The 23,546-nt window shown below is 32.9% G+C and overlaps 2 protein-coding genes across 6 annotated transcripts; both read left to right on the forward strand.

Annotated features, from left to right (window-relative positions):
- The first annotated feature begins 3,035 nt into the window (after positions 1-3,035).
- Positions 3,036-10,539, forward strand: LOC132033677 (28 kDa ribonucleoprotein, chloroplastic). 5 transcript variants are annotated; one of them, XM_059423719.1, is made up of 5 exons: positions 3,036-3,359; positions 4,508-4,606; positions 4,709-4,996; positions 5,076-5,232; positions 10,268-10,539. In XM_059423719.1, the coding sequence occupies exons 1-4, from the start codon at positions 3,051-3,053 to the stop codon at positions 5,187-5,189; spliced, it is 810 nt and encodes a 269-aa protein (XP_059279702.1). In that variant the 5' UTR covers positions 3,036-3,050; the 3' UTR covers positions 5,190-5,232; positions 10,268-10,539. The 5 variants fall into 5 exon arrangements, with proteins under 5 accessions (XP_059279702.1, XP_059279700.1, XP_059279701.1 ...); XM_059423717.1 differs by lacking the exon at positions 10,268-10,539 and adding an exon at positions 9,285-9,748; XM_059423718.1 differs by lacking the exon at positions 10,268-10,539 and adding an exon at positions 7,423-7,771.
- Positions 10,540-12,871: 2,332 nt separating this feature from the next.
- LOC132033678 (blue copper protein-like) lies at positions 12,872-14,534 on the forward strand. Its single transcript, XM_059423721.1, has 2 exons — positions 12,872-13,216; positions 13,928-14,534. The coding sequence occupies exons 1-2, from the start codon at positions 13,051-13,053 to the stop codon at positions 14,314-14,316; spliced, it is 555 nt and encodes a 184-aa protein (XP_059279704.1). The 5' UTR covers positions 12,872-13,050; the 3' UTR covers positions 14,317-14,534.
- The last annotated feature ends 9,012 nt before the right edge of the window (positions 14,535-23,546 follow it).

Here is a 23,546-nt window from a genome sequence, read left to right on the forward strand (position 1 = left end):
AAAATCGTTTGGGTGAAGTTATACTATTAGTTTGTTATTTATAAGATGAAATCTCTTATGAGAAATTAGTAATACTTCTTATGAGTTATGAAACTATTATTCCCTTATCGTAGAATTTCTGGAAATGTGGGGGTTATGATGTCCTATGACTTATGAAAAATATTATTTTCTATCTTAAATTTTTGAAAATGTGGGGGTCACTAAAGTTATGTTTGGAGAATTTTTTGGAAAAAAAAAATGATAACATGTGGTGGTGTTGTTCGAAATGCTTTTGAAAATAAAGTTTGATAAGAAGCAAATGATGGTAAAGTGTTTCTTGAATTAATATTTATTGTACTAGGGGTACAATGATGTTAAAATATGGTTATGTGTTCACCCTTTGTGGAGGTGTAATAGCATGAAAATCAGTATAGACCATAATGAAATATGAGTATGGTTTGGAGTTGACTGGTAATGAGACTTCTCAGTAAGTATTAAGGTTGAGTTAAAACCAACATGTCTATATATTGCGGTTTTTGAATATCCGGCGGCAATAAAACATATTCGTTTGGAACATAAAGTGATAAAACAACGTTGTTATGAGATGAAATTATTATGTGATGTCTGAGGTGAATTTGGCCGATTCACACTATAAGAAACATCAAAATGAGATTATTTTTGTCTGAGAAGATTAACAATGATGATAAATTATTGAAGATCCCATGAATTAGGTTCATATGGGTAATAACAAGTCATTAGTTGATCAAAGTGCACTATTAACTTTATATCCTTCCTGGTGTATAATATAGTGCGGTTAGACAGACAAAGTGAAAAGTTATAAACTCTTAATCCATTACCATAACCTTTATAGTGTTGTATTGCAAATACACTTGATGGGTAGGATAGTGTGTGGTGCGCTTTTTTATGAAATTGTGACGGATTTCTATACTCAAATACCCGGGACACGCGCGCCTCTTAAAAAACCGCGACAAAGATTGCTATGATTATAGAATAAGACAATGAGCTTACAAATGAATTTTTGGTTCAAATTACACTTCACCAATCCAAGTTTAATCTTATTTTTATCCCCTCTATTAGACCAGTGTGAAAACCCAAAGCAAAACGTCTTATTTCATTCTATTTCTTTTTATTCTTTTTGAGATAGTGGGGGATTGTTGTGAAAAATTGAGTTTAATATCTCAAAAAAAAGATTTTAATCCATTATTTTGTTATATATTAATGAGTCATTATTTTATCATATTAACGTGTTTCATGCAAATTGAATATGGCCATTGAATGACTACTATTACGTTTCCTTTCCTTGGTTTGAAATGGTATTTGACCATTGTCATTAATCTTTATTTTATTATTAATAATATTATATTAATATAGCCTTAATGGCTAATGAATACAATTCAGCCATGCATGATCTTTAGACCGTTGGAGTTCTTAGGCTTGGTTGGTTTTCATTCCCTATATAATCTTCTTGTTTCATGTTGAAGAGATATATTTTTTTTAGGATAATCATATATTTTGTATTGTTGGGTTTGTATAAGATAAATCTTTGTTAGATTACCTCTATTTTGTCTAGAAAGAGCCTCTTCTGAAATATCATTAAGGGCAGCCACTTTGTTCGTGATCCCCCATGTGTTCGTGATGAAGAGAAGTCACCGCAAATATTAGTGATGAAGTGTTTTCCGTAAGATTTCCAACAGTTGGATGATTTTGCATTATTAGAAAATTTCCATATGGTGGATAAGTCAGGTAATTAAAACTTCAGAATAGCCAAAAACAAATGAAATAGTAATAATATAAAGGTATTGATACTTTGAATTAATAAAACATAAAAATAATGTTTATTTAACCATACGGGTGATATACATAGATTTTAGAGTTTTGGTTAACATTATTAATGTCATATTTTCTAATTATACTATTAGTTGAATATTGGATCATTAAGAAATTATTATAAAATATACGGAAAAGGGCCCTGAATTTTGAAAAATAGTTCATCCATACCTGCATTATCTTTAGGTAATTATACCCATATTCTAGGTTATCTTTTATGAAATTATACCCTTGTGTAACTATTGCCACGTGACATCATCCTAGCCCTTCAAAATTATTTTACCCTCAAATAATTTTTTACCCACTAATACGAAATTATTTTTTTTTCAGCCCAAACTATTTATTATTTTTTTTTCTTTGGAAAAATTATCCATATTATTTTTGAAAAAAAAAATTTGATGGAAGTTATTTTAGCGGGTAAAATTATTTGAGGGTAAAATAATTTTGAAGGGGGGCCCCAAAGTTTAAAATTTTTGTTCCCTCAACTAAGTAAATAAATTTTGATAATACCATCATCAAAATTACTGGTATGGATAAATTATTCTAAATAAAATGTTATTATACTTAATTATCATATATGTTTGAAAATTATATTTCAATTTACGTTGCAAATAATATATAGTTGTTCGATAAGTGAAGGTATTTCCAAAATATATGTTAAAAGGAGAAAAAAATATCATAATTTAAAAAAATTAAAACAAGAAAAAGGTTAATAATTTAGAGTGTAAAAACGTACCTAAAAACTCCAATTGAGATGTGGGATGTCTCTGTGTGTGTGTTGGGTTTTGGGGGTGGGGGAGTCAATATATTGGTCAAAGTTGGAGCAAAGTGTTTAATTTTTAAAGCAAGATTGAAGGGGTGAAATTTTGCAATAAGTTAAATAAAAATACTACTAACAGAGTGAAAGAAATATCATAGAGGTTATGTTATTATGTACATTACATTAAAAAAGAGAATAAGATGACAACAGAAATTTTGTTAAAATAACGTAATTCAAATACACTTAAACAAGTCAAATTACAATTTGTGATAATTTATGTCTTTTTTATATTCTCCCGGATACTAGTTATAATAAAAATCACACGTTGTCCATGTAATAAAAAAAGAAGCCCTTTATATAGCCGTGGAAATTCCACTCCATAACCCCCTTATCCAGTGGTCTCCTCTAATTCCAAACTTTATCCCGTAAATTGAAGCTGCCTTGAATTGGCCATTCTTCATCAATGGCGTTACTTCGCTTACTGTGTTGTCCATCCCTATTTCCCTCTTCTTCATCAGCCACTTTGTTTCCCCACCTATCTCCAATTAGTCCCATTTTATCATCCCCTTCTTTGCATACTCCTCCTCTTTTCTCCCCCATTAAACCCCAAAGACCCTACCTTTACATCTCCAATTGCTCTTCACCAGAAACTACTCAACCAGAAGATGAAAGTTCAAAAACAAGAGTACTTGCTCAGAATGCTCCTTGGACTTATACTGCTGATGACCTTCGCCCTCTCTTTCAGAAATATGGCACTGTTCACGACATTGAGGTTTCCTCCCCCTCAAAATTTTGTTATGAACAACAATATTTTCCAACGAAAAAATGTTTTAACTTGTTACACCAATTTTCTTGTCATCTAGTGTTTGGTCGAGTGTAAAGTAGGTGACATATGATAATAATAATAATAATAATAATACAGGTTGCAGGATAGGGTATGAGGATAAAGTTTTTAGGTCTGAAAATTGAAAAGTCTTTTGAGGTTAGTGTTATGGATTCAGAATTTTGATAAAGGAAACTGACTTACTTCCATAGGGGAAACAAGTCTACTTTTTTATGGAGAAATTTTCTCTGTAATCAAATACTAGAAAGTAGGTGACATCAGGGGTGTATGTAGCCTTAAAGATAGGGTTTCAATTGAACCCCTAACTTTCGACACGGAGCATAAATTTATGTGTAAAATATTAGTATTATTAAAATTGCAATAAGCAGTATACATGAACCCGTATCTTTAAAAAATACAATGGGTTCAACTAAGAATCTTAAAAGGTTGAACCCATAAAGTTTAAATCTTGGATCCGCCTTTGGGTGACATACGTTAATATTTAGTTGAGTATAAAGTAGGTGAATTGATAATGATATTAGGTGCAGTAAGAGGCGGAGCCAAAGATTTCATTTAGGGTATTCAAGTTTCACAAAAATAGACTATATCAAGCTTGTGTTTGTAAGTATTCAACCCTTGTATTTATCATGCATTTTATTATTTTTGGCGTGTAATAAACATGTATAATAAGTAACTATTTAGCAAGGGATATCATATGAATCCCCTTGCTTCCATGTGGCTCTGCCACTGGGTGCAGTATAAGGTATGGTGATAGAGTTTTAGTGATGTTTCTTCAGTATTAAGGTTGGAAGCGTTGTCTATGTGTTGGTTGAAATTAGTGTTATTAATTAAGAATTTTGATATTTGGAGAGGAAAATGACTTCTATCTATAAGTGTTAAGCAAGTCAATTTTTCCTTTTGATGAAGCCTTGTTTTCAAGGAAATTATCTTATAACCAAATACTGAAAAATGCTTTCATGTGGAAAATATTTTTTCGCCCTACCATACCTGCCTGAACCCATTATGTTTCTTTAAGGTTTGATTCTACTTTTAAGTGTTTTCTGAGATGGGTTTGTTGTCTGTTGTTTGTTCTCAAGGTTGCAATGTATAACAAGACAAGAAGCAGGGGCTTAGTCTTTGTTACAATGGGTTCACATGAGGAAGCTAAGGCAGTTCTTGAAAACCTCGAAGCGTATGTAAGGATATCTAGTGTTAACTCTTCCAGTCAGACTCTATCAGTATTTAATTTTATTTGGCTGAGTTTTGGCGTTACATTATTGGTTGTTAACACTTGACAGGAGCTTGAGGGTAGACCTTTGAGACTTGCCTGGGCTAAGCCAAAGACTAAGAAACCTTCTTCTCCACCGCCATCCAAGCCGCTGCCTGTACACAATCTGTTTGTGGCTAATTTGCATTTCGAAGCAAGGTCTAAAGACCTTATGGAATTCTTTAAGGAAAATGGGGCAAATGTTGTTTCTGCTGAAGTCATATTCAATGATAATCCCAGACGATCTGCCGGATATGGATTTGTTTCTCTTAACACCAAGGAGGAGGCTGACGCAGCCCTATCCTCATTTGACGGAAAGGTAACTTTTTGTTCATGGTCTTGAATTGTTGGATCTGGTTAATGTTTAAAACCTGATTTAAGTATATCCTTATCCATAGGAATTTATGGGGAGACAGATAAGGGTGGCACACAGTAAAAGATTTCTGAGAGAAGAGACAAAAAAGACTATCCACTCCCAAGAACAACCATCTGAATTGATCTCTGTGGCATAATGAGCTAATGCTGCTAGAATTTGAAAGTTATTCCTATGAGGAAGTAAGTTTGCATGACTCTTTGTTTGTATAGTAGAATCCAGGCAGATATCTTGAAAAATTTTGTGTCAGAAATTTTTGTGTGGCTTCATGTACGTTCCCTGCTTCGTTTGTTTCCTGTATTATCTGGATTACTTTCTGTTTTCTATCTCTTCGTTTTGTTTAGAGGTGAGGAAAAAATGTTTAATCAGGTATAAGTTTCTAGACAAATGTTTGCTATGGTAATACATTACCATTCTCAAAAAAAAAAAAAAAAAAAAAAATGTTCGCTATGGTAATTGACTGCAGTCTGAAAGTGACATTTCCTTCAAATCTCGTTGCAAGAGAATTACTCACTTTAGGCATATTCTTTTGATAAATGATTGCAGTTCCGAGGTGACATGCCACATATCTTTCAAGTTCTCATTGCAAGAGAATCAGTATCTGTTTGTCTACACAGATATATGGAAATGTGTGCACATAACGTATTGGTGCTCTGGCTTGTTACAATGAAACAATATTTGCTCTGGGAAATAATGAATCATTACGGACTTCCCAACATTTGATATGTTAAAGTTCTTATCAACTTATTGTTCTTTTTGTTTATAAGTTTGATTAAATCGATTCACTGTCCAACTCATAGATCATCAGATACCTCCACTGTGATGACCTCACCAGCTGCCTATTTGCATTTCAAAAATGTCTAAACCTGCCTACACCTTCTGTTGAGAGCCAAAACAATTTGAATCTGCAAGAAATTGATCAGAGAAAATTTAGTAGGAAAACACATCTTCGTTCCGAAAGAAACAAAGGACCCCTGAGTGTCAAATTGTCCAGGCACACTTTTGATCTCAGATAGCTCATATAACTTGCTGTAACAGTAGGATGTTTTAGCAGATATATTACACTACTGAGTGGTGGTAAGGGGTAGCACAATGGAGTAAGATCATAGCTATCTGTATTTTCCCGTATATTATTTTATCAGACATTTCATTGTTTGTCCATTTTCCAACATATACACTCATCTCCTTAATGTTATGACTGAAACAAGTATTAAGTTTTGAGTCATAGTTTTTCAAGATTAATTGTCAAATGGCCTTCTTGTCATATTTATCCTACTTAAGTGAACTCATATTGTTATCTATTCCATAAGTAACATCCCAATACCCTAGAGTACCTTACTTTGTCTCTTATTCATAAGTAACATCCCAATGCCCATATTTTCTCCTGTTTCTCGTACTAATTTAACTTCATAATGGTGTAAGGTGCTTTGTTCTCTCCACTACACTTCATTTCCCACTTATTAGCATTATCACCTGCTTAGTCACTTATGTTTTCCCTTGACAAACTTTTCTCATTCTAATTTAAGTTCTAGCACCTATGTCTTGAATCACCAATTAAGACATCACATAAAACGTGTGCACATCCTTTTTTTTGGGAATAAGGTAAGGTTTATTATTAAGGTAGCAAGATGGTACTAAAAAGATAGTACAGAAGACCTGCAGGGAATGGCCATGCAGTCAATTACATTCTTCTTCCAAGTAAGTCTAGAAAATCCATATATTGGCTAAGACTATCCAGCCATGCAGTCAGTTACACCCTTCTTCCAAGTAAGTCCAGAAATTCCATATGTTGGCTAAGACTATCCACCATACAACTTTTACCCCAGAAATATAAATTTTGGAGGCATTTATCATTGATTCTGGAGATTTGATTCTTCCGACTTTCAAAGCATGTTTTGTTCCTCTCTAGCCAAATGGTCCAGAAATCATGTTTTTATAGTATTTTGCCATGGCTTTTTCTACTGTTTTGAATTGCTGGTCCTTGTACTGAGGGTCTCCCGGAAACAACCTCTCTACCTCCCAAGGTAGGGTAAGGTCTGCGTACATTCTACCCTCCCCAGACCCCACTTTGTGGGATTTCACTAGGTATGTTGTTGTTGTTGTTAGCCAAATGGTCCAGAATATACAAGTAGGGATGTTTGGTCCTCCATATCTGCTTCAATGCTCTAGGAGTTCTCTTATGTTTCCAGCATTCCATCAAATCTCTAGTGGCATTACCCAATAGATTCCACAGATATTTAGTAACAAATTCCAGCATTGTCTAGTTACTTTGCAGTGTAGGAGGATGTGATCTGCTGTTCTTGGTCATTCTTACATAAATAGCTTCTATTGCACAATAGGAATCCTCTTTTATGCAAGCTGTTTTGTGTTAGGCAGGCCCCCATGAGGCAGCCCACCCAAAACATGCTGCCTTGGTGCCTTCGTCTTCCCAATCGGCTTCCAAGGCCAGTTATCATCCCATTGATCAGCTTGCTTCACTAGTAAACTAAGTTGACAAAGAAACTCTTGCTTTACTTGCTGCCCAACTGAGAGTATCCTGTTTCTTTTGAATAATCTGGAAGGGCTCCAGCATCTGAAGTAAGTGACAAAGTCCTCTACTTCCCTGTCATTCAAATCTCAACTGAAGCTTAACTGCCACGTAGTGCTTGATCTGTAATAATAACTCATTAGACATGAGTAAAACCTTCTCCACCTCCAGCGGTGCTCGAACTTCTTTTTTTTTTTTTTTTAATTATAGAAACTAAAGTTTTCTTTATTAGGGGAATCTCAGTAGCTCAGTTGGTTGGCTACCTGAACTTACACCTTGTTGATGAGGATTCGATCCCCCACCTTGTAATCTCCTTCCCCATTTTCCCTTCCCCTACCCCACAATTTTTTTTTTTTTTAAAAGTTTTCTTTATTAGTGTCTCATTCAAAATGAAAAGATAAAGAAATCTTCAGAATCCTGTTATCTTGGGGAGTTGGCAAAGTGTGATCTACTATGTTAGACAAGTAAGGAAACGTAGCTACATTGGTAGATTAAGTCGGGCTAGATCCTGCGCTATCAAATAATAAGAAACGTCTTCTTTACCCAAATAAATGTCACAACTTTTGTAACAGGAGATAACACTTAAACTAGACATTGTTTTATACTGAGAATGCCATTTGAGAGTACCGATGGAGGTTTTCTTTGATGATACAAATAGAACTGTGTATAATCCAATGCATATTATATGTTCCGACAATCCAACTTCGAAAAGTAGGGGCTCATATTCTTCTTTATTTTGCCTCACCCATATTTCTTCAAGTCCTTCATGAAATCATAAGGTTCAAAGTTCTTAGCAATGTGGGCTCAAACATCTTCTTTTTAGCCCCTAACATGGACAGTAAGTTTTAGCCCTATTACTGGTTACAAGCCGAAAATCCACTTTGTAGAATCGACTGCTTTACTTCTCCAACCTTCACCAATCATTAGAACCCTAATGCTTCAGATCAGATTATAAATTTTTAATTATTATGAGGCTAACATTTAGGAACTTGTCATTCCTCAGTTTGAGACCTTTTAACTTTTTATTATTACATAGTTGGGGGAAGGGGAATGCTAAGCTTCCACTAAGTTGGAAGATAGGGAGCCTCTTAAATCTTCCATTTTTCGCTGTCTTACACCAACAAAATTATGTGGGGTGATGATTTTAAAACCAATTTGCTCTTCTCCTTCGACGTAGTATATCAACTAGAATGTGCGGAACTCTAAGGTGAAATATCAATGGATAACATGGTGACCGTTTGCTTTAACATGAAAAAAGAGCAGCCTTCTTAGTTTCTTTTAGACCCCAAATATTGCTAACTCAATGAAACTTAAATTCTGAAGTTGCTCTAGCATCACATCGTGGTGCTTCATGCCAATAGCTTTGTGGGTTTTAGAAATTTCACCGAGTATAGCTCCTGAACTATAAGATAGTCTCTGGGATTACTTTCCAAAACTATTCGACCTGCTCCAAATTCAATCGTCCTGTCTGATTGCCGTGGATTTTATAATGTGAGGTGTGTAGAAAGGCTATGGCAGCTTGCTCATGCCAGTTTCCTCGCCCCTTGCAGCCACCCGTTCCATTCTTTTTCTTTTTTCAAGTACCTTTTGTGTCTTTAATCTTTCCTGTTATGGTTTCTTTCAGTCCACCTTCCCTTCCTCTCTACGTGAATTGCAGTCACTCAGTTGTTTCTTTTCGTTTTTCATTCTTTCCTTTCTTCCCTGCAGTATCACTCTCTTCTGACCAAGGGCTGCCAATAGAGAAATGAAAAGTTCATAGTTTTGGCAGCGGAAGCTGATGCTATAAGCAAAATAAAGGGGATGGTTTTATAAAGTTTTATCTTGTCCATGTATAAAAGTTGGTGATTAAGTCCTTTTAGGAGTTCATTGCTTTAAGAAGATGGAAAGTTGTTATAAATGTTTGTTTAAGGTAAGTTTCACAAGCGGGCACTTAAAAGTGTATGAACTTTACATTTCTATAGAAATCACCTACATCAAGCTGTTATTGGTGCACATTACTTTCCTCATTTGGCCTGTTCAACCCATCTTGAATTAGCTTTATTTAACCGACAGTTCTGCCATTATACATACTTGCATGTAAGTTTTGGAGTGTCACACACCTTCCAAGTTTTGATAGAGGTGGATGTACAGTGTAACATAGGGGTTCACGTGAACCTAATAGCTTTCCGTCAGACGCTGTATACTTAATATTCACTAAATATTTATGAATATGTTTCAACCCAATTATTATTGTATATTAACTTTAGATTGTTGTATGAATTCATAAACTTCAAATGTTGAATCAGCCTCTAGCTTTCACTTTGACAATAGCTAGAGCTTAAGATCTGCTAAAGAAGGTACTCATCAAAGACAAAAGGAAACCTACTAGATTAGAGTGATGTTGAACTGCTACCAAAATTTCGGGTGAGATGTAACATTTGGCTAGATGCCATTGCTATAATTAGCCAAACCTACGAATCCCAGGTCAGAGAGTTCTTTTAGGTTAATATTTCTGATCTTTACTAAAACTAGAAAATTTGGATTTCTTTTTTCATTTTTATTTTTTGTATAGTTCTTAATCCGTCCATTTTTTTTTTGGTTCCCACTCGGCGTCTGATACGCGCATTGGGGCCCCGACTAATTCGGATTCATGCCGCGTAAGGCCCATTTAAGGGGGAAACGCTCCCTAACAATATTTTTCTCATATACAGGGCTCAAACCTGAGACAATCATATCTATCCCAACACAATTCTTGTTGCTCGTCCTATCTTATTACTTCACTGGCAAATGATCATCTTGGAATTAGGGCAACTAAAGGAGCAGGCGCAAAGAGGGGAGCAGTTGGCCTGACCCTCTTGAGCCTAACGACCCCAACAATATTAGTTTTCTAATTCTATTAAGGACTCGTTTGTCCATAGATCTTGTTTCAAAAATTTGAAATAATATTTGGAAATCATTTCAAATAGGTGTTTTCTCTAATCAATTTTACCCGTTATTTCAACTTCAAACCTGAAATATGAAATTTAAAATTTGAAAAACAGGTTTAATAGTTTTCTTAAGTTTTCATTCACAAAACTTCTACTTTAACTTCCAATTTCATTTTTTCAACTAACTTCAAGTACTACTTTTTTCAAAATATCAATCAATTAATTTCTATTGTTCAACGTAAAAGGAGAAGTGTAGTTGTCAAAGCAGAATGTTTAATTCGAAGACTTAATCCCAAATAAGTTGATGTGAGTCAAATGAAAAATAATCGTTTGCAGATAAAGTCGAAGGAGAAATAAAGTAAAGCATTCATCACACGAAATGATTAAAGGAGAGTTAACTTTGAGAATGATACCAAGGATAACAATTTGGATTCGACTTCTAAACTATTGTTAGATTGTCTCAATCGCGGGTCGTTTTATGAGAGCTAATTTATTTTTTGTGGTTTTCCTAGATCACGTTGTACACTTTGAAGGAAAATCTTCAAATTGAAAAACTCTATGAATATTGAATACTTTCTACGATCTCCACTATATAAAATAAATAGCAGTAGCCTTATTTATAATAGTATAAAATCTACTTTAACTCAAAACAGGAAAACCTATTCCTATACTAATTTGACTGTAAATTCTAACTAGACATGAATTAAAATATCAAATCTTAACCAATTTTGATTTCCTACAATTTTGAATTATTATTTTCAACATTCTCCCGTAATTCAGAATTGTATATCTGATTCTTGATGCACTTGTCACCATCTTCCTATTGTTGAAGCACTTCTTTCCAACCCATCAATTGTTGAAACAATTTCTCTTCAACCGTCACTCACCATCTTCCAATTTGTTGAAGCACTTTCTCTTCAACCTTCACAATCGTTGGAGCACTTTCTCTCCGACATTCCAATTTGTTGACGCACTTTCTCACCAACATTCAATTGTTGAAGCATTATCTCTTCAATCGTTGGAGGACTTTCTCTCCGACATTTCAAATTGTTGATCTGACTTTCTCACCAATCTTCAATTGTTGAAGCACTTTCTCTTCAACCTTCACAATCGTTGGAACACTTTCTATCCAACATTTCAATTTGTTGATGCACTTTCTCACCAAATTTGAATATAACGAGTTAGAATTTGCATCGTCTAAATCGCAGCCTTAAGATCTGTAAACTTTCTTTTCCTTGCTTGTTTAGTAGTGTGAAAAATAAGTATAGATCAAATACTCTCTGGACAATTCCCCATTAGTGAGATAAAAAGTTCTTAGAATTGTATTAGACTATTTTCGTACTATACATAGTTAATATGCAAAAAATATGTATATTTTTTCTAAATTCAAAAAATTGAAAGGAAGAAGGAAAAAAGAATGATGACACTTTATTGAGGTCGGCATGTGGTGGGACCCCCTACTCACCTTTACACCATTTCGATGAATTGTTAGGTGAATATTTTGTAAGTTTATACGAAAGGGACGATCCCTCAACCCAAAACAGAGTGTCAATTTTTCTATTTTTGCAGAAAGAAGTCCATTCATAAAATAAAATGAATAAAAAGTGTGTGTAGTTTTTTTGTGAGGGGAACCTTTGCATGTCTTTGGTGCTTTACAAATCCTTTCGAATAATATATTGTGTCACTTTATTCTAGCTACTATTATGAAACCAATCTAATATTACCCGAAATCTCTGTACCGATCATTACTCCTAACATAAAGATAGTTCATATATATTTTATAGATGAAATTCCATGAAGTAGCTCGAAAAGTGATCTTCAACCTAACTAATAGCAGAGTCAGAAATTTGAATAACAAAATTCAAAAAATTGGAATTTGCAATCTAAAATAATTTTTGAACTACTTTTCCTATGTCAAGGGTTCATAATCTTATATTCATATGAAAAATTACTTTTTCCCTATTTGTTCACCAAGATATTCCAACGAAGGGATTCAAATTGAACCCCTATAGCGGAAACAACCTCTCTACCCTCGAAAGGTAGGCGTAAAGTTTGCGTACATCTCATCCTTCCTATACCGCACTTGTGATAACATACTTGGTATGTTGTTGTTGTATATTCTTGGGAGTCGGGTAGGAATTGGAGTGGAGTAATTTAGTAACTACTTAACATAGTGAAAATGGTCAAACATATATGATTCTACATGACTTCTTCTCTACGCATTTCACATATGTAATGTTTGAACCTCATGTTTTGATCAGCCAAACAAGAATATCTTAACTACATGATTCATTTCACCAACCTCATTCTTCAAGGCTAGAAAACAAAGACTAAAAGAGACCACTTTTTCAAGGCATTAGGTATATGTGTCTCAAACAGAAATTATGTGACATCTCCTTTACAACTATATAGTGCACCCCATTACAAAAAATTGACCTACTCCACTTCCTTTTCAGTGCATTCCATTATATAAGAAAATCCAATCAAAGGCTTCTTCAGTCAAATTAAACCTCACATTAAGAAAACCAGCTCTCTATCTTTCTTCCTTAAAGAAAACACAAAGCAACATGGGAAAATCTGGGGCTGTGATTCTTGTTTCGTTTTTGTTCGTCTGTTGTGTTGTTCCAAGTTTGGCCACAGTTCATACTGTTGGGGACTCAACTGGGTGGGCACTTAGTGGAAATTATGCCACTTGGGCAAAAGGAAAAACTTTTAAAGTGGGTGATTCACTTGGTAAGTTTTCTCCTCCATGTGTAGACCATATTTCTTTTTTCGCAAATCAAGAAATTAAAGTATCTTTTTACATGAAAATATTAAGTAAGAATTGTCCCAATTATTTTTGTGGCAATATTTGGCTAGACACCAAGTTTAATATTTATTATTTAAAAAAAAAAAAAAAAAAAAACTCATGGTATAAAACAAGCCTTGAGCATTTGTGTGGCAATAAATCATTCAAAGTTAAATTGTACTATCTAAATTTAGAAAGGTGACACTATTTTTGTTACAGAATCAGTGACGGATCCAAGGTGTTCGGAAAAATAACTGGACCTAAATGTACACTGTAATATATGTTCAGGGTGTTCAAAAATTAATATATGTATATGAACACAGAAAATTTACCCTAAATATACACTGTAATTTTTTGTCCAGGGTGTTCGGGTGAACACCCTGGCCTCTTACTGCATCCGCCCCTGTACAGAATAAAAATGAAGGATTGTCACATAAATTGGGACAGACGGATTAACTAATATACATTAATAACCTAAGGTATACTATTAGTATACTTTAATCTGTTGTATAGCAGGTCGTTATACTCTATTCAGGCTATTAGTTTCACTTATGATAAAAAGTTATCTGTAATTATTTTTTACGTGATCCAGTAGTATAAAAATTCTTAAACTCGTAATAGTAGTAGCAGTAATAGTAATTCTGTTGTTGTTGCAGTTTTCAAGTATCCAAGTGGACACACAGTGGATGAAGTAAGTTCAAGTGACTACGAGTCATGCACTCCTGGAAATTCCATATCGTCCGATAGTAGCGGCTCCACCACTATTCCTCTCAAGACTGCCGGCACTCATTACTTCATTTGTAGCGTAATGGGCCATTGCAGTGGCGGCATGAAGCTCTCCGTCTCCGTGGCAGCAGCCGCAGGTGGCGGCGGTGGAGGTGGCTCCACCACCGCACCATCATCCGGCTCCGGCACTGCCACAACCACTCCTAAACCTGACACTACTACCACAACTTCACATCCATCATCATCACTAACTTTGTCACCATTTATCCCCTTGTTAGTTTCTGGGGTTGTTGCAATATTTAGTTATTTCGTTATTTAATTAATGTAAGTCAGGATAGAGGCAGTGCTACCCAACCCCCCCGCCCCCCGCCCCCTTCCCCTTTTGCTTCCTTAACTTTATTATTTTTTTTTCTTCCTATTTGGTTTGCTTTTTGTAAGTGGTTGTGTTGATAATGTCTTGTTTTCAGTTGTGATTTCTTGGCATGTCATGATGGCTCATTTAGTGCAAAACTTGGTGCATAATTATGATTATGACTATTGACTTTTTCGGAACCCTATGATTATGCTCAGTCATCTAATACATCACATAAATGAAATAAAGGAACTATAGATCACAAGTTATTGAAACATCACATAAAACAAAATAAGTCAAAGGAACTATAGATCACAAGCTATTGAATCAGTTTTGACACGAGAATTAATGATGTTAGAGTGGTTCATATTTTACAATGGAACACATATATACATATTAAAGGCGGTTAAATAATACATGTAAAGCAGTGAAGCACATGTAAATTGACAAAAATAAAAATCATTTTGGAATTATTATCACAAACATGTTACACGACATTGTTCTTGGTTGGGCTAGCCTTTAGTTTTGCAATGAAGAGGCTAGCGCATTTCAACATTTTTTAATGAATTACAGCACAATATGGAGAACTTGGAGTTTTTCTATATTTCAGCTAAAGATAATTTTGTCCCAGATTTTAACGCCACACTAAAAATGATACTCCTACTAGTTTTCATTTACTTGACAAATTCCAACTATTTTCAATTTTAGGTTCGAAAAGCACCATCCATTTTTACATCTTTCTTCGAAATGGGTCTATAATATTTCAAACATAATTGTGGCGTGTTAAGGCCCAAATCATAAATTGACCCAGATAAAACCAATCATGGATGTGGAGAAATAAAGGTTATTTAAAAAGTATAGCCGCCTTCCAATATTATAGGTGATATATGTATTTTTTTTTTGTATATTAAATATTTTATAAATAATTATTAATGCATATTAGTTTATATATTTAGTCAGTGGATGCATCATTACAACTTAAGGATCTATCATAACAATCGCAAGTCACCATGTCAGCTTAATTATAACAAGAGTTATATATATTTTGTAATTTCTTAATGATCCTGCGAAAATGAATAAATTTTCTTCAACAAGATAATTAAAGCCTTGCTCAATGCTCTAATCAGAATTAAACCTCACCATGGCTATAAATATATGGATATTTAAATAGGTTTACTGAGGGGAGTGGAGAAACGAAATGCATCACCACAACTTATGGATCTAGCTTATAATAATCTCAAGTGATCAAGTGAGCTAATAATTCACTTCAGATAATCACGGTCCTACTAAGAAGCGCATAAAATGGACGAGAGCAATATAAGTGTTTTGACATAATTCGTTATATACATAAAATATTTTGAAACTCATAACTTCATTACTTCTCCCATATTTACGAATAATCAAATACAACGCGTGATTATCAAGTAGGCTAGCTATATAAGACAATCTTTATGCATTTTCAATGAGTTGCTCAAATATTGGTATTTATTAGTGTAGGAAACAATTTTTTCAGGTGAACTTATTTACAATAGATTGATAATGAACCCCTAACTCCCTCCTTTATTCATCTTTCCTATTCGCAAGCTCACTCGTTAAAAGTAAAATCCTCATTCTCTCTTTTCTCCTTTTATTTTTTGCTTTTTAAAATGAATCAAGTCCCATTTGTAGAAAACGTAGCACGTTGCATATTCACAAAAGAAAATGTATAACGAACAATTATGTAAAATTGTTAATTTGACGTTACAACATGTAACATAAATTGATTAAGTGCTAAATCTATTTGACATTTAGATTTTAATAGATCCAACAACATTTGCGCATTTAAGAAACTACGAATTTAGTATTATATCAAGATATCATCTTTATTACAAAAGAAAAAAAAAAAGATTCATATAATCATCATCTATATTGACCCTCCAAACCTTTCCATTCCCCACTCCGATCCCCTCTTCAAAAGGAGAAAAAAGAAAGAAAAAAGTGAAGTGAAAAAAGGAGTATGTAAGAGCACGGAACGCATCTTCAATCTTCTTGGGTCAATATTGGTTTTGTAGCTCTTTATAAACTTACTTTTAGTTCTATATACTTATTGGCACCCAAAATTTACATCATTCAGTTAAAAATTAAATTGAAAAACAATATATTCATAATTTAAATAATTGAGGCTCTTTTGTCTGAATAATTTAGCTATAAATACTTATTGACACTCCAACTTTACTCTTTACACCAATCAATTAAAACCTAAATTGAAAATACATACTCACTTTAACCTTGGTTTAAATAGTAGTAAGTATATGTGTGAAAGGCAAGTTAAATGTATTATGCCTTTATTTTAACTGAAAACTAATTGTTTTTTCTTAAAGTTTAAAATGCTTGCTAAACTTTGAATATCGAGTGAAACATTGATTAGCCCACGCTATTTCTACGGGGAAACTTACGTATATATACCATCCAACTAAACAATTTGCACTCCCTGTACCCCATTTTAATTTGTAGTTTGCTTAGCCATAAGACTTTATTCAACCTCTGCTCATCTTCTTAATTATTCACTCTTTCTACCACCAGGCCACCAATCTCTAACACCTTTGCTTGCCCTTCTCTCAAGTCTTAATCTTTTCAATTTTATTTTGGACAGTAATTTTTTTTTTAACAATTTTTTTAATATTGAATGCGTGAATCTTTGTTTTTTTCGTCAGATTTCCACAGATTTTATCCATCACCTTTCAGCAAAAAATTCTCTCCTCTTTCACCCATACTTCTGCTACTTTTTTTTCTTTTTCTTATTTGTTTTGCTTTTACATTTTTTCATTCCTAAATAAGGTATAACAATATATACGCATTTGTATACATTACTATACGAAACATATACACTATTATATATTATATACTTGTATATACAATGTATCACTGATGTATGTGTTCTGTATAAATAGAATATAATTGTATAAACAATGTGTTCACACTAATATACGCAAAATCAAAAGTTAATCACGTCGTCTTCATCAACTTTTCAGCTGATCGAATCAGTTCAAATCATTTTCAATTGCCACCAATCTATTTCCCAAGGTAGATCTTCAAATTTGGAATAACCCAAAGCTTCAAGACCTCAACAATGGTGACCTTTAGATTTCTAAATTTTCACCTTCACCAAACCCAGCTCAATCGAACCACATTTCATAATTGACTTCATTTAGCTATTTCCAACAAAATTAGACAACACCCCTTTGATATTTCACAATAAGTTTTCAGGTATGGGAAACTCAGATTATTGGAAGAAAGTGATAAATGAAGAAATATAGAGAAAAGGAGAAGATCTATGTGTTTTTACAAAGCCATGGCGGTGACAAATAGGCTGGAGAATACATGAGAATGGAGTCAAGAAGAAAGAGAGGTGAGAGTGTCGTTGTGTGGGAAATATATAGGGCTTAATCAAATTATATTGGGATACACAGGTAATAACTTAAGAATTGGGCTAAAATTAGTAAACTAGATGGCCTAGGTGTATTGAGCCGTAATTTTCTCATTTCTACTACTTCTTATGATCTTTCTGGGAAATGGGTTTGTCATAGGTTTACCGATTTACACAAATGTTCCTTTTTTAGGTATCATTTAGATTTTATTTCTATTTTTAAAAGTCGTGAAATTATAGTCCTTAAAAATTTATCCATTCAGCTAACATTAGACTCCAATCTAATGTTTGCTCATGTTTTTTTTATATGACAGATAAATTATTGGACTTTTTGTATCATTTGAATAACTTACAAAATTTTAAACCTTGGTCTAATATTTTGTCTCTGTTTAAATAATAGGAATCTCTAGATCGTGATCTAAAAGATCCATAAGTGTTAAGAAAAATAAAAAAAAAGGTCATTTACAAAATAACTACCCGAAAAAGGACAACTAGTGAAAATTTCTCCATAGTTTTGTCATTTAGGCTCAAATGATAGAAAACCCAATGCGTTTAAATAGTACTCCTTCTGTCCCAAAATACTTGTCATGTTTTCTTTCTTAAAAGTCAATTTGACTAATTTTCTAAGCTAAATTTGATTAAATTAAGTCAATATTTTAAATTAAAATTTAGATATTCGAAAATTATACAAAAAATACTACTATAAGTTATAATTCTTTCATATTAATATGATGAAAAAAATATAGCTTAAAATGTTGGTTAAAACTCATGTAGTTTGAATTTAGTCTTATTAGTTTTAATTTATTGTTATGAAAACTTTCCTGCTATCTTGAAAAACTTACACAATAATTTATTAGGTTTTTGAACAAAGTCCATAGCGTTTCACTACATGGAGATTTCTCCAATTATATTTGAGGACACTTTGCTTGTTCTGGTTACGCATTGTAACTGTAAAAATTTCCTAATGAATTTTCCTTACGAGCATACAAACATAAATGAACAGTCCGACCTTCTGGATAGCAAAGCATTTGAAAAAAAAAAATGTATATGACTGAATCAAATTCCAAACGAAAAAAAGAAGTTTCTGTACACGCAAAGGTTTCTACAGGGCTATAAAATATGGACTTTAACGATTTTTAGTCTGTCTTTTTTTCCTTTTAATGGTTTTCACAGGAGGGAGAAGCGGAGAAATTAAAATAAATCATCATAAATGCATCACCACAACTTATGGATCTTTGCATAGCAAACAATCCAACGTCACCATGTGAGCACATAACAATATTTATATACATATTTAATAATTTCTCAATCACGCGGCAAAAATAAATATTCCCTATATCTCAAAATACTTGTCATGTTTTCGTCTCTGAAAGTCAAACTACATGAATTTTGATCAATATTTTAAGATATTTTTTCACTATATTAATACGAGAAGAATTGCAACTTTTAGTATTTTTTGTATAGTTTCTAAATATCTAAATTATAATTTTAAAATATTAAATTAATCTAATCTAATTTAGCTCCAAATTTTCGTCAAATCGACTCTCGAGAAATGAAATGACAACCAATACGTGATGGAGGGAGTACATATTTTCACATTTATCAAAACAATAACTAAAGTCTTCCCCAATACCATAATTAGTATTACACCTGAAGTCACTAAAAATGGGTATTTAAAGAGGGTTTTCTCTTTGTTCTTTATGGTTTTCCAAGGAGAGGGGAGCGAAGAAACTAAATAAAATCACCATAACTTATGGATCTTGCATAACAATCCGAAATCACCAGGTGAGCTTATAACAAATTATATATATATATTTAACAATTTTTCAATTACCCGATAAGAATAATAAATTTTCTATCATATTAAAATGACAATTAAAGTCTTCGTCAATACTATAAGTTAAATTACTCATTGAATAATTCTATCTCGAAACTAAAAATCAATTCAAAACTCAGAGCAAATAGCTAGTGGAGTAGTATTATTAGTAGACCGTCCACAGGTTGGTCATTGAATTATAGTTGCAGCACTTTCAGCGCACATTTTTAATGAAACTATATAATCGATAGATAAGTACGTGCGATTCCAAATAAAGTAGAGCAACTTGACAATAGAAAATTGGAGTTACAACTCAGCTTAGGGCAACTTCTACTTATATACTATAAGAAACCCCAATTCTTAACAAGTGTTACATATTTCCACATTTTATTTGCTAGAGAAATTAGTTGGACCAGTAAAAGAAAATGCTCCTTGTACTCAAGTTTAATATGTTTCATAGGTAAATTTTAATAGATCGAAAACTTGCCAAGATACTATTCACTTTATGAACATATATATGCCTCGTTTTAGTCACCAAATCTAAGAAAATTACTTCACATTCGACACTATTACTGCTACTTCTTTCTTATTCTCCAATATCCTAAAGTTGGAACCATAACAATTGAACTTTTAGACACAAGCATGAAATTTGGAACTATACAGCTTGAACTTAAGGACACAGTGTCCATGAAATTTAAACAAAAAAATTGAACTTCAAAACACTAAAGCTGAAAATCATGAGGTTTGGATTAAGAAATTGAACATAAGTATAACGCCTTAAGGTTTTGAACTGAAAATTGAACTTAAAGACATAGAGCGGAGGCATGCATATTGATCAATGAGAAAGAGCTCCTACTCACTATACAAATGAATACACCACAAGATTGGGCGCACCACAAATACAATAAGAAGCACCCCTCGATCGATAGGGTCAAAGACACAATATAGTACCAGTAACATATCTAAACTCTGAGAAAACTCGTGAAGATTTGAACTGAAAACTTAGGACACAATTGTTGGGCTAAATCAACCCAAATATACCCTTAATTACATGATAAGATAATATCCACCATCTCCTTGCTCGTCCTGCTGAACCATAAGATTTGATACCAATTATTGGGCTAAATCAACTCAAAAATACTCTTAACACGGTGTGATATTATCCCTTTAATTTGGGTACTCAACCTAGGTGGTTTCCCTCAAAAGACACAGGGGCGAATCTATGTGCAAAAAATGGGTCACGTGAACCCATGGTCGCTCGACTAAACTCGGTATATTATGTATATAATCCTTAAAATATATCTAATACTAACTGAAGGAACACATGGTCAAACTAGACTGAATGGAGCACTAGTTAAGTGTTGGGTTTAATCCCTTAAGGTTGTGGGATCGAATCCTACTAAATGCACTATTGCATCTTTTTATTAAAAAAAAAATTCTAAGGTGAACTTATCCTCTTGAAATCCTGGATTCGCCTCTGAAAAGACATAGTATATCACAACATAAAAGAGTATCCCTACACCTGATATATTGCTTATTTTTCTATTCATGTGGATCTTTTATTCACATACTCAATAGAAGTAATTTTTTCTTGAAAATATACGTGAAGCATTAGAGCGAAATAAATCGGCTAAAGGAAAATAAGTTACTAGACAACTTATATCTTGATTTTACTTTTACTTTAGTGGTTATGAGTATTTCGAAATTTTATGATCTGTTGATATTCAGTTTACTTATATATAACCAACTACTCAATTCAACTGATAGATCATAGAATCATAGAAATTGTACGAAAAAGAATACAAACAAAGTTGATCGCAGTTGTCATCAGCCTCGCGTTGTTGAACATTATCTTCATCACTTGCATCAAAGTTCTCTGCTAAAAAATCCCACTTTCATGGAAGAGGATTATTTGTAGTTATCGTTTATATCACCTCATGAATGTACAAATACTGTCATAGTTAATTAGACTCCTTGTACAATTCTATCTCGAGATTAAAAGTCGATTCATCAGAACTCAGAGTACTATCTTTTCCTTAAAGCAAACTACTTGTAGGAGTAGCATTTTAGTAGCTCGGCCTCCCACATGGTTGGACACTGAATTATAGTTGCAGCACCTTGACCGCACCTTTTTAGTGAAACCATACATAGTCCAAACAAAATAGAGCAACTTGATAATAGAAAATTGGAGTTAACACTCAGCTTAGGGCAACTTTTCAACTTATATATAAGTAACCCTAACGCTCAACTTTAAACTCACCCCAGCTTAGTGCATTATAATTCTCTTCTCACATAGATCCTTAAATTATATCCTTAATTCTCTTCAACAAATGGCTATGAAGCTGTTTTGCTCGTTTGTGATTGTGAGCATGGTGCTTAATGTCAGCCCCAGCTTGGCAACGCCTTACGGCTCATATAGAGTTGGTAACGACCGTGGTTGGAGCACCTTGAATACTGATATATCTACATGGACTGATGGAAAAGAGTTTCACGTTGGTGACTCCCTTTGTAAGTAATTCACTTCATGCATCAATATACTTCATTTATATTCCATTGAAATCGAGCATTAATGGTATATAGTGTTAGAATTTGCCCTAATTTTCTACCATAATTATTAGAAAATATTGGTAAAAAAGGTTTTCTTTGTGGAACAAGTCTCTTTAATATTTGACTGATACATTCTTGTAGGAAATTTTTTGGATAAATTGAAGATCTTTCCTTCTCACACAACAACACAATAGCATTCAAAATATTGTAATCGTTAAACGTGTCTTGTTTAGGGAATGAATATTCTCTCAATAGTTTTTTTTATACTTTCTTTTATATTAATTTTCTCATATGTAAAGTCACATTTGACCAAATTATATTAAAATATTATGTCTCTTTTTGTATACTTCCCTTTATATTTGATTTGTCGTCGTTCAAATTTTGCTTCGTTAGCTTCCGCATAACGCCTTCTTATTTCGATCTCAGTGTAAATTAATAGTAATTTCGAAGACTAATATATATATATTTGTTGAGCTAAAAGTAAGTTTCTTGTTATTCTATTATTGCTATATATGCAAAGGTATTTACCTTAGAAAATATAAATCAAATCTTAGAAAATATTCTAAAAAATTAGATAAATATAATTAAAAAGATATTAAATCAAGAAAATAAACTAAGCGTTTTTAACACAAAGACGGACACACGTGTAATGATGAGGGGTTACCAATGCCTTAAATTTTGAAAAAAGTATCTCTTCATTAGCGGGATCCAAATTTTTTACATATCAGGCTTTCTACCCTCTCACTCCTTTAAACTTTTATTTTTATTTACCTAGCGAAATAACTTGTTGTATTCTCTCCACTAGCGAGATCCAAATTTTTTACGTATCAGGCTTTCTACCCTCTCACTCCTTCAAACTTTTAATTTATTTATTCATACATTATTCTTTTTATTTTTTTTCCATAATGCTTTTTTCCCCTCTTGTTCTTCTATTCTTTAATACTACAAGTTATCCTTCACCCTTAATTTAGAATAAGAGTTGAAAATTTTAATTGAACTTGTTAATAGTTCTAGTGAGTTTAATTAGATAATGTGCATTTATTTTCTTCTGATTTGATTATGTAAAAATGTGATAGCTGTCAAAAATGCCTTTGTGTACTTTTTAATAATCTTAATATTTTTAAAATATAATATTAACAAAAAGAGATTATTAATATGCACAATTTTAAAAATAGAAAGAATTTATTTACCATTTATCTTCAAATTTTATTCATTAGAAAAAAATGGGAGAGAGTTTTCTAGTAAATTCAATAAATTTCGGTTTCTTGATTGCTTGCATATTTATTAAAAAAAATTATTATAATAATTGAATCAATCGCTAACCGTCTGAATATAAATGTTAATATTATTTTTAGACTACTAACCCATTTACTATAAATGTAATAGTCCACCCGTGGATCAAAATTTTGAATTCTCCTAAGCGATGGC

This window comes from Lycium ferocissimum, chromosome 10 (genome assembly GCF_029784015.1).
Source record: "Lycium ferocissimum isolate CSIRO_LF1 chromosome 10, AGI_CSIRO_Lferr_CH_V1, whole genome shotgun sequence".
In the NCBI taxonomy this organism is placed as follows: Eukaryota; Viridiplantae; Streptophyta; class Magnoliopsida; order Solanales; family Solanaceae; genus Lycium; species Lycium ferocissimum.

Excerpts from the sequence above, each read along its gene's own strand:
- LOC132033677 (XM_059423719.1), top strand. The coding sequence starts at position 3,051 with ATGGCGTTACTTCGCTTACTGTGTTGTCCATCCCTATTTCCCTCTTCT. Across the intron at positions 3,360-4,507 it reads GCACTGTTCACGACATTGAG|GTTGCAATGTATAACAAGAC; the intron begins GTTTCCTCCCCC and ends TTTGTTCTCAAG. Across the intron at positions 4,997-5,075 it reads TATCCTCATTTGACGGAAAG|GAATTTATGGGGAGACAGAT; the intron begins GTAACTTTTTGT and ends CCTTATCCATAG.
- LOC132033678 (XM_059423721.1), top strand. The coding sequence starts at position 13,051 with ATGGGAAAATCTGGGGCTGTGATTCTTGTTTCGTTTTTGTTCGTCTGT. Across the intron at positions 13,217-13,927 it reads TAAAGTGGGTGATTCACTTG|TTTTCAAGTATCCAAGTGGA; the intron begins GTAAGTTTTCTC and ends TTGTTGTTGCAG.